General features: G+C 43.1%; 1 protein-coding gene across 2 annotated transcripts in view; it reads right to left on the minus strand.

The window, feature by feature from the left end:
- Positions 1 to 13,372, minus strand: part of PLOD2 (procollagen-lysine,2-oxoglutarate 5-dioxygenase 2) — a 214,495-nt gene that overhangs the window by 101,505 nt on the left and 99,618 nt on the right. For both annotated transcript variants that reach the window (XM_077488240.1, XM_077488241.1), the window contains exons 4-5: positions 6,513 to 6,676; positions 3,465 to 3,577 (exon numbers count right to left, since the gene is read on the minus strand). In XM_077488240.1, the coding sequence (XP_077344366.1) occupies positions 3,465 to 3,577; positions 6,513 to 6,676 (277 nt within the window). The remainder of the gene's footprint in view (positions 1 to 3,464; positions 3,578 to 6,512; positions 6,677 to 13,372) is intronic.

Genomic DNA, 13,372 nt, shown 5'->3' on the forward strand with positions numbered 1-13,372 from the left:
GCAGGATATCCATGACGGCCAGCAGCAGGCAGGGTCTGTTCTTGTTTTGGATAGGGATGGTGCTCCTTCCAGAGGATCTGTTTGCTGTAAGATGGAGTGGTCCCTGGCCACCTGCACCTTCAGCTGTCCTCATTTTCTGGCCCCAGTCAGCCTGTCCTCTGGTCCTGGGGAAGTGGAGAGCACTGAGTGGGAGCTGGAGAGAAGGGGGAGCAGAGAGTACTGGCGGGGTTGGAGAACACATGGGTGGGGGCAAGAGCAGGGGGGAGCGGGGAGCTCTGGGGGGGAACTTGAGAGCACCAGGGGGGGCCAAAAAGAACACAGAGAGCATGGTAGGCTGAGAGCACTGGGTGGGGCTAAGAGTGTGGGGTGGCGAAGAGCACTGGGGGGGCAGAAAAACAGGGTTGGAGAGCACGGGGCTGGAGAGTACTGGGGGGTACAAAGAACGGGGGGGAGTGGAGAGCAATGGAGGGGAGCTTGAGAGCCCCAGTGCGGGCAAGAAAGAACAGAACAGGGGTGGAAAGAATGGGGGACTGGAGAGCACTATGGGGGTGGAGAGCACTGGCAGGGTTGGAGAGCACATGGGTGGGGGCAAAATGCAGGGGGGAGTTGAGAGTAAAGGGGTGGGGAGTGGAGAGTGCTGGGGGTAGCCAAAAAGAACAGGGGTGGAGAGCACGGGGGGGGGGGGGCAGGGAGCGATGGGTGCGGCTTGAGAGCACCAGGGGGCCAGAAAGAACAGGGGTGGGGAGAATGGGGGGCTGGAGAGCACTGGGGCGGGGGCTGGAGAGTGATGGGGAGAGCTGGAGAGTACTGGGGGTGAGAAAGAATGGGGGAGAGCACTGAGGGGAGAGCACCGGGGGGGGAGAGCACTGGGGGGAGCGGGGGGAAGAGCACTAAGGGGAGACCACTGGGGGGAGAGCACTGGGGTGGGGGCTGGAGAGTGATGGGGAGAGCTGGAGAGTACTGGGGGTGAGAAAGAATGGGGGAGAGCACTGAGGGGGAGAGCACTGGGGGGAGAGCACTGGGGGGAGCGGGGGGAAGAGCACTGAGGGGAGAGCACTGGGGGGAGAGCCCCTGGGAGGAGAGCACTGAGGGGAGAGCCCCTGGGAGGAGAGCACTGAGGGGGGGAGAGAACTGAGGGAGAAGAGCACTGGGGGGAGAGCGCACTGGGGGGAGAGCGCACTGGGGGGAGAGCGCACTGGGGGGAGAGCGCACTGGGGGGAGAGCGCACTGGGGGGAGAGCGCACTGGGGGGAGAGCGCACTGGGGGGAGAGCGCACTGGGGGGAGAGCGCACTGGGGAGAGAGCGCACTGGGGGGAGAGCGCACTGGGGAGAGAGCGCACTGGGAGGAGAGCGCACTGGGAGGAGAGCGCACTGGGAGGAGAGCGCACTGGGAGGAGAGCGCACTGGGAGGAGAGCGCACTGGGAGGAGAGAGGCGGGAAGAGCACTGAAGGGTAAGAGCACTGGGGAAAGAGCACTAAGGGGGGTAAGAGTATTGGGGGGGAGAGCACTGGGGGAAGAGCACTGAGGAGAGAGCACTGGGGGGTAAAAGCACCGAGTGGGGAGAGCACTGGGGAGAGAGGGGGAAGAGCACTGAGGGGAGAGCCCCTGGGAGGAGAGCACTGAGGGGGGTAGAGCACTGAGGGGGGGAGAGCACTGAGGGGGGGAGAGCACTGAGGGGGGGAGAGCACTGAGGGGGGGAGAGCACTCAGGGGGGGAGAGCACTCAGGGGGGGAGAGCACTCAGGGGGGGAGAGCACTCAGGGGGGGAGAGCACTCAGGGGGGGAGAGCACTCAGGGGGGGAGAGCACTCAGGGGGGGAGAGCACTCAGGGGGGGAGAGCACTCAGGGGGGGAGAGAACTCAGGGGGGGAGAGAACTCAGGGGGGGAGAGAACTCAGGGGGGGAGAGAACTCAGGGGGGAGAGAACTCAGGGGGGGAGAGAACTCAGGGGGGGAGAGAACTCAGGGGGGGAGAGAACTCAGGGGGGGAGAGAACTCAGGGGGGAGAGAACTCAGGGGGGGAGAGAACTCAGGGGGGGAGAGAACTCAGGGGGGGAGAGAACTCAGGGGGGGAGAGAACTGAGGGGGGGAGAGAACTGAGGGGGGGAGAGCACTGAGGGGGGGAGAGCGCACTGGGGGGAGAGCGCACTGGGGGGAGAGCGCACTGGGGGGAGAGCGCACTGGGGGGAGAGCGCACTGGGGGGAGAGCGCACTGGGGGGAGAGCGCACTGGGGGGAGAGAGGGGGGGAAGAGCACTGAGGGGTAAGAGCACTGGGGGAAGAGCACTAAGGGGGTAAGAGCATTGGGGGGGGAGCACTGGGGGAAGAGCACTAAGGAGAGAGCACTGGGGGGTAAAAGCACTTAGTTGGGAGAGCACTGGGGAGAGAGGGGGAAGAGCACTGAGGGGAGAGCACTGGGGGGTAAAAGCACTGGGGGGGGGGAAGAACACTGAGGGGAGAGCACTGGGGGGGGAGCACTGGGGAGAGAGGGGGGAAGAGCACTGAGGGGAGAGCACTGGGGGGGGGGGGTAAGAGCACTGAGGGGAGTGGAGAGCAGGGGGGGGTAGGAGAGTGTGGTGGGGGAGCAGAGCACTGGGAGGGCAGGGAGCACAAGGTGAAGGGGGGGCAGTAAAATAAGTCGGATAGGAGGATCGAGGGGGGGGGGGGCTGCATATAGAGGAAATGATCTTTCTATATTCCTCCATGCAGCTGCTGAATGCTTGATTCTCTTCCTTTCACATCTGCAAGCATGCATGGAGGAATATAGAAAGATAATTTCCTCTATATGCAGCCCCACGGCGATCCTTCTATCCAGGCACACAGAGCGGGGCTGCAGAGGCAACATCTCCTCCTATGGATCACACAGTGCGGGCTGGCAGTGGCTGTGTGTTCGGCCGCCGTGAAGTAACACAGCCCCGCCCCCCCAGACCTGCTCGTGTGATAGACAGAGCTTTGATTCTATCTACTATCACACGAGCAGGTCTGGGGGGGCGGGGCGGCTGTGTTACATCACGGCGGCCGAACACACAGCCACTGCCAGCCCGCACTGTGTGATCCATATAGGAGGAGAGAGCGGAGCAATGTAGCCGCAACCAAAAGCGGCCCCAGGGCAGGCGGCCTACCGGGAAATCTCCCGGTATCCCGGTAGGCCAGTCCGGCCCTGGTTCAGGGGCAGTTGGCGCAGGGAGGGGGGGGAAATACAAATACCTGCACCCATTCTCTAACAAAAAAAAAAGTCTTACTGATAAAGTATACCACAGGAATTATATCAAGTTACAATAACAATGGAACAGCTAGTATGAATCCATACTTATGAAGCAAGAAGATTAACCAGTAATTTGCATGGACATAACACCTCATCACAAGACCTGGCTTAAAATGTTTGACTATGACAAGGTGTCCAAAAATCTAAATATTTGTAAAGGAATATTAAAGCCAATAGATGCAATATATATTCTCTGTCTTACCCGTTGAAGCACGTCAAGATAAATTTTGGTGTAGAAAAGCTGATCATCGTCATTATCTTGCAATGTCCATTGTTGTACAATTTGTTGTATATTGGATACATAGCCAATAAATCCTGGAATAAAAATATTTGCTTGATTATTGTAGCATAAGTAACTGTACTAAAAAATTAAGTATGGAGCAGATGAATTTGTGAAAAAGTTACATTAAAGCATATTTTTTACAAAAAATTGAAGCACTATTGTGTTAATAAACTACATCTGCTAAAGCTTTCTTGATAGGAATGGTGAGTTCTTAAAGAATAACACGCCCATCTACTGAGGGCACTGCTGGTTTTGTAGAACCCACAGTTGAGAGCACAGCTTTTCAGTCAGATAATCATTGTCCCAACAACCATCATGATATTAAAGCGGTTATAAAGCCTAAACATTTTTTTTATCTTAATACATTCCTTGTATTAAAAAGGTAAAAAATGTTTAGGCATCAGCAGCAGATTGTGGCACACTAACTACACCAGTGTCAGGAGGTGCCAGCATGCAGTACTGGCACACTAAAATGTGTGGTTCTAATAATCCATAAGGTACTGTATAATTCGCAATAACAGATCCACCTACTGACCGCTAACACATAAAATAATAAAACAAACTGTGCTAATCCCTAGTTACAAGCTTTACCCCATATAAACTTCTCGACACGTTATGGATTTAATTAAGTCTAAAATGGAGACGGATTAGACTCTAGAGAATACAGGGTTAATATGTGGGAAGCTTCAGAGATTCAAATGAAGCATGATAAATAGAAAGGCAGCTATGAAAACCTCTGTGTTTCAGCCAGGAGTTCCAGAGAAAGGTCAACATAGACTGATTGCAGGCTGTGCAGTTATGCGTTCCATGCATTTACAGTACAAGCACTCTGTTTAAACTTGAGTAAGATCCAAACCAAGCTTAGTTCTTCCTGGCTAGCAATTTCACTGAAGGTGGTAATTTAAGGGGAACTTGGTAATTTGAAAGTATAGCTCGACTGTTGTTCTAAATAACCAAGAATAGCAAGAAAGCAAAAGTGATATGCTGACCAACACAAAGCATTTTAGTTTTACTAGATCCTGCGTTTCCATTATGTTATGGCACCTTATGGACCCTGACAAAAAAATAGCAAAAAGAAATAGACTTTTGCTTTACACATGTATTTAGTATTGTCTTTTTCACAACACGATTCACATCAGTCTTTACACCCCCCCCCCCCCCCACGCCCCTTCAAAAAGCATACAACTGAATGTATCTACCACAGTTCTACACAAGCCAACACTCATTAAGGTCAACTTGGCAAGCCAATAATCCTACCAATATGTTTTTGGGTTGTGGGAGAAAACCAGAGCACCCAAAAGAAACCCATATAAACATATGGACCGATACAAACTTCAGGCTGATAATATTCTTCATGGGAATAGAACCATTAACCCTAGTGTTGCAAACCACAAGTTCTTAAACATGTACACCTATTCCTCTGCCATGTAGTTTTGATAAAGCTTTGCCAATTCAAACCAGCTGACAAGTGTTATGCAGAGAACACACCTACTGGTGTTGGTTGCATAGGGGCAGTGTGATGTCTTGCTTGCCTTTGCCATCACACAGTCAACAGCTTGTCTTTTTTTGTTTTTATTTTAATCATTACCGTGTTGCTTGTGCAATTTTTAAATGAATAAGTTAATATTTATAGTAAGAGAGCCCCGGTGACAGATCAAGACAGCATCCTATAGCGGCATCCTCTGACACTACACCCTCAGCTCTTCCATCAGATATAGATATAATGCAACGCAGAGAGCATTAGATCGTATGTTGTTCTTTTTACATATGGCATCTAAATTTTTATGGATTCTGATTCTGATATTGTTGGGATATGAGGACCTGTAGGCTTCACCATTTGTTTACTGCATAGTGACCTGTATCAGGTCGAAGGTTTGAGGTGAGAGGCCATCTATTTATGTGGTGAAAGGATTACTGAACATTAGACCTATCAATTTGCATTTGTCTATCCACTTGCACCTTTTCGGATTGTCTCCTATGGATTATGGACATTTAATATTTTGCGCAGCACTGTTTATATGTTTTTAATTATCTGAGGGATTGATTGAATTTACCTAGAGTGTCTACTGGCAGTAGTTTCTATTTTATATATATATATTAGTGCTGAATATTGTATCTATTTTATAGCAGAATAAAACACACAGTGTATTCAGCTACATGGCATAGTTAATATATTGCACACAAAAAGGTTAAAAAGGTATTGCCAGCTTGCCAAATCGGAACAAAGCAATAATATACCCGCATTCAGCGGAGTCAGGTGTGTATCCAGACCTGGTCTCCTGGTATGGGGAACTAATCCTGGATGACAACTCCGTGGCTGCTTATGAGCAGAGTGAATTTCTGGTTTCTGGCAGGGTTCAGTCCGCGAGAACTGCGGATACCTCCCACAAGCCATTTCCCTATACACAATGTGTGAGCAGACTTGTGAGAGTAAAGGCAGCAGCACTGTTTTGCTGGGAACTAAATACTCAATGTACGAATGTGAAGAGGGAGTAGGGGTCGGGATAGGTAGAATTATGTAAGCCAGCAGGCAGGGTTGAAAACGTGTTGAGATTTTAGTACAGAAATGACACTGTTGTCAGCCCCAACAGGAAGTTAGGAGCACACTGATGCATAGCCAATCAACATGTACATTTCTATACTTGCAGTGTTTTTTTAAAATAAATTGAATAAAATGGGGAAGTGTGCACATATTGAAAATATGTACTTTTTTTGTATTTGTATTTTTTGCCCTGACATACAATTTAAGAAATAACCTGAAAGTGAGGTGTTTAGAGAGCACCAGATTTTACTATAGTGAAAATAATCTGACTTGCAATGGAGTTTAACCTGTCTTATCTGTACAAAGAAAACATAATATATTTTAACACTGAAATTGTCTCCTGGCAGAATTCTTGTTTTACTTATGGAATTACATTTGGTTAGGAATCCCATGGAGTTAGCAGAAAAAATAAAAATAAATGTTACCTCCCGAGTTAAGAAATCGTTTCCCACTGCGCACCACAGGGTACTTGTCCGCTAATCTCTTGTCAGGCCAGACTAATGCTTCTGCAGCAAATACAACCTTGTGCTTTGTTTGCTCGAATTTTGTGAGCAATTCTTCAGGGCCTCCGGAAAAGATGACATCATAACTAGAAAAAAAAAATTAATTAATACAAATACAGATATTTTAACTGTGGGGTTTAATTAAACTTCTTTTACAAAGCAAAGGTAAAAGTCTTTGAAACATAAAATGCATTTTCTGAATACTACACAATTCTGTCCTTTCTACTCCATATAAATTAGAGATAAGAAGAGTTTTCCAAAATTCATAATGAAATTCATAAATCCCCAATAGACTCAACAAACCATCACATGAAGGGAAAAGATTGATAATAATCACAAATATCAAAAAAATAACTAAACCATGGTAACACCACCACCCTTTCAAAACGTTTGTCTAGCATGTGTGCAAATAAAATGAATACTAGCCATTATAAATTATGCATGTAAAAACATCGACCATCACTCTGCAAGTGTATCACATAAAAATATTCAAACACACAAGTGAGCTGCCTGGTCGGCCATCACTCGGCAAATTTTCATTCCGTGACATCCTCTGGACAAGAAAAAATATCCAACAGATGTGCACAGGAAATTTATATGCAAGTCTTATTGTGCTGATTCCGCCAGTATGTGCTCTATAAAACGATAAAAGAAATCTTAAGAATGGAAGTACCCAACAATCCACATAGATATATTCTGCCCAGATGTACACAAAATAAACTTGATAGAGGGTAAGAAGCTCGTTTCCAAATACAAATGGATTGCATGGGCTCCTTGCTAATCACAATGTCATAATACTAAGTGAAATTACAAAGCTTCTGACCTATGCATATTGAAAAAGTATGTCCATAGAAAATTCTGATAAAAAGAAAACGTCCACTATAGATTAAGGCTTGTTTGCAAACAGACAGTATTTGTAGTACACAAAATTCCTTACCAGTAAAAGCGTCAAACCATACTCCACTGGGCTTACAAAATTTGAATGGTGTATGCATTGACATATGTCTATCTGCTGGTTTAAATAAGCATTTTTTTTCACTGGAAATGCCAACACTATGATATCAATTGTCCTGCCTTCCAATTATCTTCCAGTAAGAATAGTTCATTTACATGGGTGTAGTGGTAAGTACAGTATGAATTGACTTTTTTTTTTGTATGCGCCTGGAGCCACAGGTGGGCAGTCTATGTAACTGTGGGCACATGGCAGCCAGACAGACGCTGTCACTTAGGGTTTTCAAATCTGGACAAGTAGCTGCGTCCGTACAGCCACTGCATCCCCAAAGAGTTACATGGGCTGCCTACATGCAGCTCCTGGTGGCTTAAAATAACATGGCAAAAAAAAAAAATGAATTCTATGTATAAATAGGATGTACAAGTACATGGTTAGTGGCAGTGCCACTCCAGTATTCAGTAAAACATGAAAGTTCTGGTATGTAAAAGCAAAAGGATGTGCCAAAAATGTGGTTATACTCCTCTAAATTGTACGCAAGCCTAACTGCATTCATTGAAAGCTTGAATCTGAATGTTTTTGCAACATCAGTTTGGGTTGCCCACATTGCTTTTCTCACAAAATTACCAATTTCAACAAAAGTGAAAAATCCTAGGCCTCTTGCACATGGAAGTAAAAAATGCTGAGTTTTTTACTGAATTAAAATGAGATGCATTGTCTACTATGACAGACTGAACACAGCTGAGCAAAGATCAGTAATAAAACCGAGTACAGAGCAGTAAAACAAAAATAGAAAATGTTACATTTGAGTTTAATTTACTCACATGCATGTTTGTTCGTCTAAGCATGTTGACGCGAGTATAAATGAGCATATTACAATACTGTCAATGCAGAAGAATTTTACTTGTCTACATGCTTACACACCTTTACTCGCCTATACTCAACATTACTCGGGTCGTTACACACAGTTTTTGACCCCTTTGAACATGGACGTCACAAGTTCCTGAGTAAACATCAGTAAAATGATGATGCCTATGTAAAAGGATCCTAAATCTTGCCCATTGAGAAGCGAAGACAAAATTTGTTTGGAAAATAAAAATATACCCTCTCTAATGCCCTTTACACACGGTCGGACATTCCTACGACAAAATACGTTGGATGTTTTCCAACGGATTTTGGCCCAAACTTGTCTTGCATACACATGGTCGCACAAAGTTGACGGAAAATCCGATCGTTTAGAACACAGTGATATAGAACGCGTACAATGGGACTATAAAAAGAGGGCAGTAGCCAGTAGCTTTCTTCTCGTAATTTATTCTGAGCATGCGTGGCACTTTGTCCGTCTGGACCGTCTACACACGATCGGAATTTAAACGTTTGGATTTTGTTGTCGGAAAATTTTAGATCCTGCTCTCAAACTTTGTGTGTCGGAAATTCCGGCGGAAAAAGCCCTTGTACACATGGTCGGAGATTCCGTCGGAATGTGTCCGATCGGAGCATTTTGTCGGATATTCCAACTGTGTGTGGTCTGCATCGGACTGTTTGTCTGAATATCTGGACCAACTTTTCCAACTTGCTGGAAATATTTTCCGACAAAATGCTCCGATCGGACATACTCCGATCATGTGTAGAGAATTCCGATCGGACAAAGTGCCATGCATGCTCAGATCAAATTCCTACACCAAAGCTATTGGCTACTAGCATGAACATAGTCCCGTCGTAACGAAATAACGTCATCACGTCGGATTTTCCAACAACTTTGTCCGACTGTGTGTATACAAAAGTTTCGGACAAAATCCGTCGGTCGAATCTCCGACCGTGTGTACAAGGGCAAAGTCAGATGGAGTCCACACAAGATCGGATTTTCTGACAAGATCCAATCGCACATTTTCCATCGGAAGGTCCGACTATGTGTACCATGTGTCACATACTATCTGTAGCAGGTGGGGGAAGCTATGAACCTGAGGTCTCACCACTAGAGTCAAAGTCCGACTGTGTGCACAGGGCATAAGGAACAAAACACACTCTAAATATAGAGGGGTATATTTTGGATAGCTTAGTTTATTTAATTTCATGCGCTTTGTATTTTATTTTTTTTTGGTGTCAAATTTTTTAAATTTGTGTGTACCGTCTCTTCCCTCCCACTGTATGCATTTTCCTTTCTGTTGAAAAAAAAAAAAAAAAAAAAAACAAACTTAAAAAGGCAGTTTACATAATATGGAAGTGGAGCTCATTAACCAATACTGGGCACCCTCTTCCTTCCCAGACCAAAATTATCAGCTTTCAGTGCTCTCACACTTTTGAATGACAATTACTCAGTCATACACTGTACCCAAACAAAATTATAATTTTTATTCACACAAATAGAGATTTCTTTTGGTGGTATTTACCACTGGGTTTTTTTTTTTGCGATATAAGTGAGAAAAGAGCAAACATTTTGAAATAAATATATATTTTTTACTTCCGAATTTAAAAGAAATCCAATAAAATCAAACTTTGTCATAAATGTAGGCCAGAATGTATTCTGCCACATGTCTTTGGTAAAAAAAAAAAAAAAAAAAAAGATAAGTGTATAACGAATTTGTGTGAAAGTTCTAGTCTACAAGCTATGCTATGCATCACTGAAAATTGATCAATCCTGATGTACTGATGACCTCATTTCTTGAGGTCTTAAAAATGTCAGGACAGTACAAATCCCCCCTTTTTGGAAAGAAGACAGTCCAAAGTATCTAGTAAGAGGCATTGGGGGTTATTTACTAAAGGAAAATCCACTTTGCACTGAAAGTGCACTTGGAAATCCAGTCGCTGTAGATTCAAGTGGGGTATGCAAGGAAAATAAACAGCATTTCAGCTTGCACACGATTGGATGAGAAAATCAGCAGAGCTTCCCCTCATTTCAGATCTACCCCTTAGATTCATAGCGGCTGCACTTCCAAGTGCACTTGCAGTGCAAAGAGGATTTTCCTTTCGTAAATAACCTCCATAGTAATTTTTTTGAAGCTTCAATTTTTTTTCCACAATGAAAACTTTTTTTTTTTCACAAAATTGTCATATTTACAAGTTATTTTTCACTCACTGCATAGGCATACTTGAAATTACACCCCAAAACACATTCTGCTACTCATCCATTGGATGCCACAAGCGACTTCAAACCGCCCAATGGTCTTACAAGGGGATTTTGTTTTTTGTTTTTTTTATTGAAAAATAAATAATAATAATTTTTTATTGCTTTTAAGTGTAAATGTGAGATCTGAGGTCTTTTTGATCCCAGACCTCACATTAAAGAGGTCCTGTCATGCTTTTTTTTCTATTACAATGGATGTTTATATTTCTTGTAATAGAAATAAAAATGACACCATTTTTTATTTTTTATTTTTTTTTAAAGCACCCCATCCCACGGAGCTCATCTGCAGAAGTGAACTCATACATAAGTCAAGCCGGGATATGAAAACTATATTCAAACCACACATGAGGCATCGCCGCAATCGTTAGAGGAGGTCTTGGGCTAGAATTATTGCTCTCGCTCTAACTTATAACTGGTAACCTGTAGAAATTTTTAAACGTTGCCTATGGAGATTTTTAAGGGTAAAAATCTGTCACCATGCAAAATTTTGAAGCATGACATGTTGTGTATCAATTTACTCAGCGTAACATTATCTTTCACAATATAGAAAAAAATGGGCTAACTTTAATTTTCTCTTATTTTTTAATGCAAAAATGTGTATTAAAAAAAAAAAAATTGCACAAATACGATGTGACAAAGTATTGCAACAACCACCATTTTATTCTCTAGGGTGTCTGAAAAAATATATATTATGTTTGGGGGTTCTAAGTAAATTTGGAGAAACATTTTTTTTTTTTACTTGTAAACACCAAGTTTGAAAAATAGGCCTGGTCCTTAATGTCCCTTTCACACTGGAGCAGTGGGTGCGTCGGCGGTAAAGTGCCGCTTTACTGTCAATTTTGTAGCAAAATTTGGCCACTAGCCCCACTAGCGGCCGAGAAAGGGTTAAAACCTCCGCAAAGCGATTCTGCAGCAGTGCTATGCCGGCTGTATATCTGCGCTGCTCATTTATTTAAATGGGCAGGAGCAGTTTAGGCGTGATGTGTATAAATGCTCCAAGGATGCTGCTTGCTGGAGTTTTTTTTTTTTAAGTCCTGCAAGTGCACCACTCCAGTGTGAAAGCACTCTGGCTTTCACACTGGAGACACAGGAGCGGCGCTTTACAGGTGCTATGCAGATGTTATTTTTAGCGCTGTAGCACCTGTAAAGTACCTCGGTGTGAAAGGAGTCTTGGTGCTCATTCCAGAAATGTGTGCCCTGGGAATACAGACTGAGGTACATTCATTTGACAAACGCCGCACCACTTTTAGAACACATAGAAGCCACTTTGAAAATAAGTTTTTAGGAATTCCAGGAAGTGTGTTTTGACATAAGAATGAGTACAGGACAGTTGAAATGACTAGGGCTGAAACAACTAATTAATCGACAACTAATTGATTATGAAAATTAATCAATTACAATTTTCATAATCAATCGGCCAGTAACATAATGGGGTTAAAACAAACCAAAATGAGCCCTTTATAGTACAAAAAGAGCAAGTAATTGCTACTGTAAATATTACTTTCACTGTTCTACAGTAAAAAAATGAACCCCTTACAGTAGTGATTATCTACTTTTTTTGTACTATAAAGGGCTAATTTTCTTTTTTTTAACCCGATTATGTTAATGAACGTCTTAGACCTGGTTCACATCTGTGTGTTTTTTGGTGCTTTTTTCAGAAACGCACTACAGTTCATTTACATGATTTGCTATGGGACAAGTTCACATCTATGCTTTTTTTTCAGCTGTTGCGTATTTGGAAAGGGTCAGGGACTTTTTTTTTTTTTTTTTTTTGCAAATCTGTGTTTTTTTGGTTCAATTTACTTCAATGGAGAAGCTGCAGGAAAGCATGTAATGCATTTTTGCAGCAATTTGTGTTTTATAACTAAGCACAGTTAACTAAATTATACACTACACTTTCTTTTAAGGTTATTAACCGATCAAAATAATAAATCGGCCAACTCATCGATTATGAAAATAATCATTAGTTGCAGCCCTAGAAGTAACCCTCAATAGCAATTTAAAGCCCATTAAAAAAAAAAAAAAAAAAAAAAAAAAAAAAAAAAAGCACCTTAAAGAATATATATATATATATATACTCAAAAATGAAATATATATTGCAGCTTATCATAGGAGGTAATAGATGCATTTTGTTTTATTTTTCATGCCAAAAATATATTTTCAACAACTACAGAAAATACGTGTTGATCTTGCCAGAAATGTAGACTCCTGGTCAAATCAAGTTAGACAAACTTAAACCAATCTTATTTTTCTTCTGTAAAACAGGTGGCAACCATGGCTTCCACCACAGATACAGGCAGTTCGTTATCACAGTATTACCAGGTGAAATTTTATATAAAAAAATAATAAAATAAAAACGAATGCAGGAAAGAACTGCAAAGCTACATTATCTTACATTTAAAATTTTTGAAGATATGCTTTAACTTTACATTTCCTAATAACGCCACTGCATTTCACCTACATGATGATGTTTTGTAAAAATGTTATGATTTTCACAGAAAATTCTGAAAAATTTAAGATCTGATATTTACAAATTTTTTGTGAAAACAATGAAAGGTTACATGCACGGCACAAGTTATTTTATATAAAAAAAAAGGCTGCCAGACTCTTTGGTGCGGAGGCGTATTTATGTAGAAGCTTAGGGTGATGTTTTCTTTCCAACAGTTGCTATATCTATTTTAGACAATGTCAGCACTGGAGTTCTGTCAG

This window comes from Lithobates pipiens, unplaced genomic scaffold (assembly GCF_037356315.1).
Source record: "Lithobates pipiens isolate NorthernLeopardFrog02 unplaced genomic scaffold, aLitPip1_a1.2 Scaffold_18, whole genome shotgun sequence".
Lineage (NCBI taxonomy): Eukaryota > Metazoa > Chordata > Amphibia > Anura > Ranidae > Lithobates > Lithobates pipiens.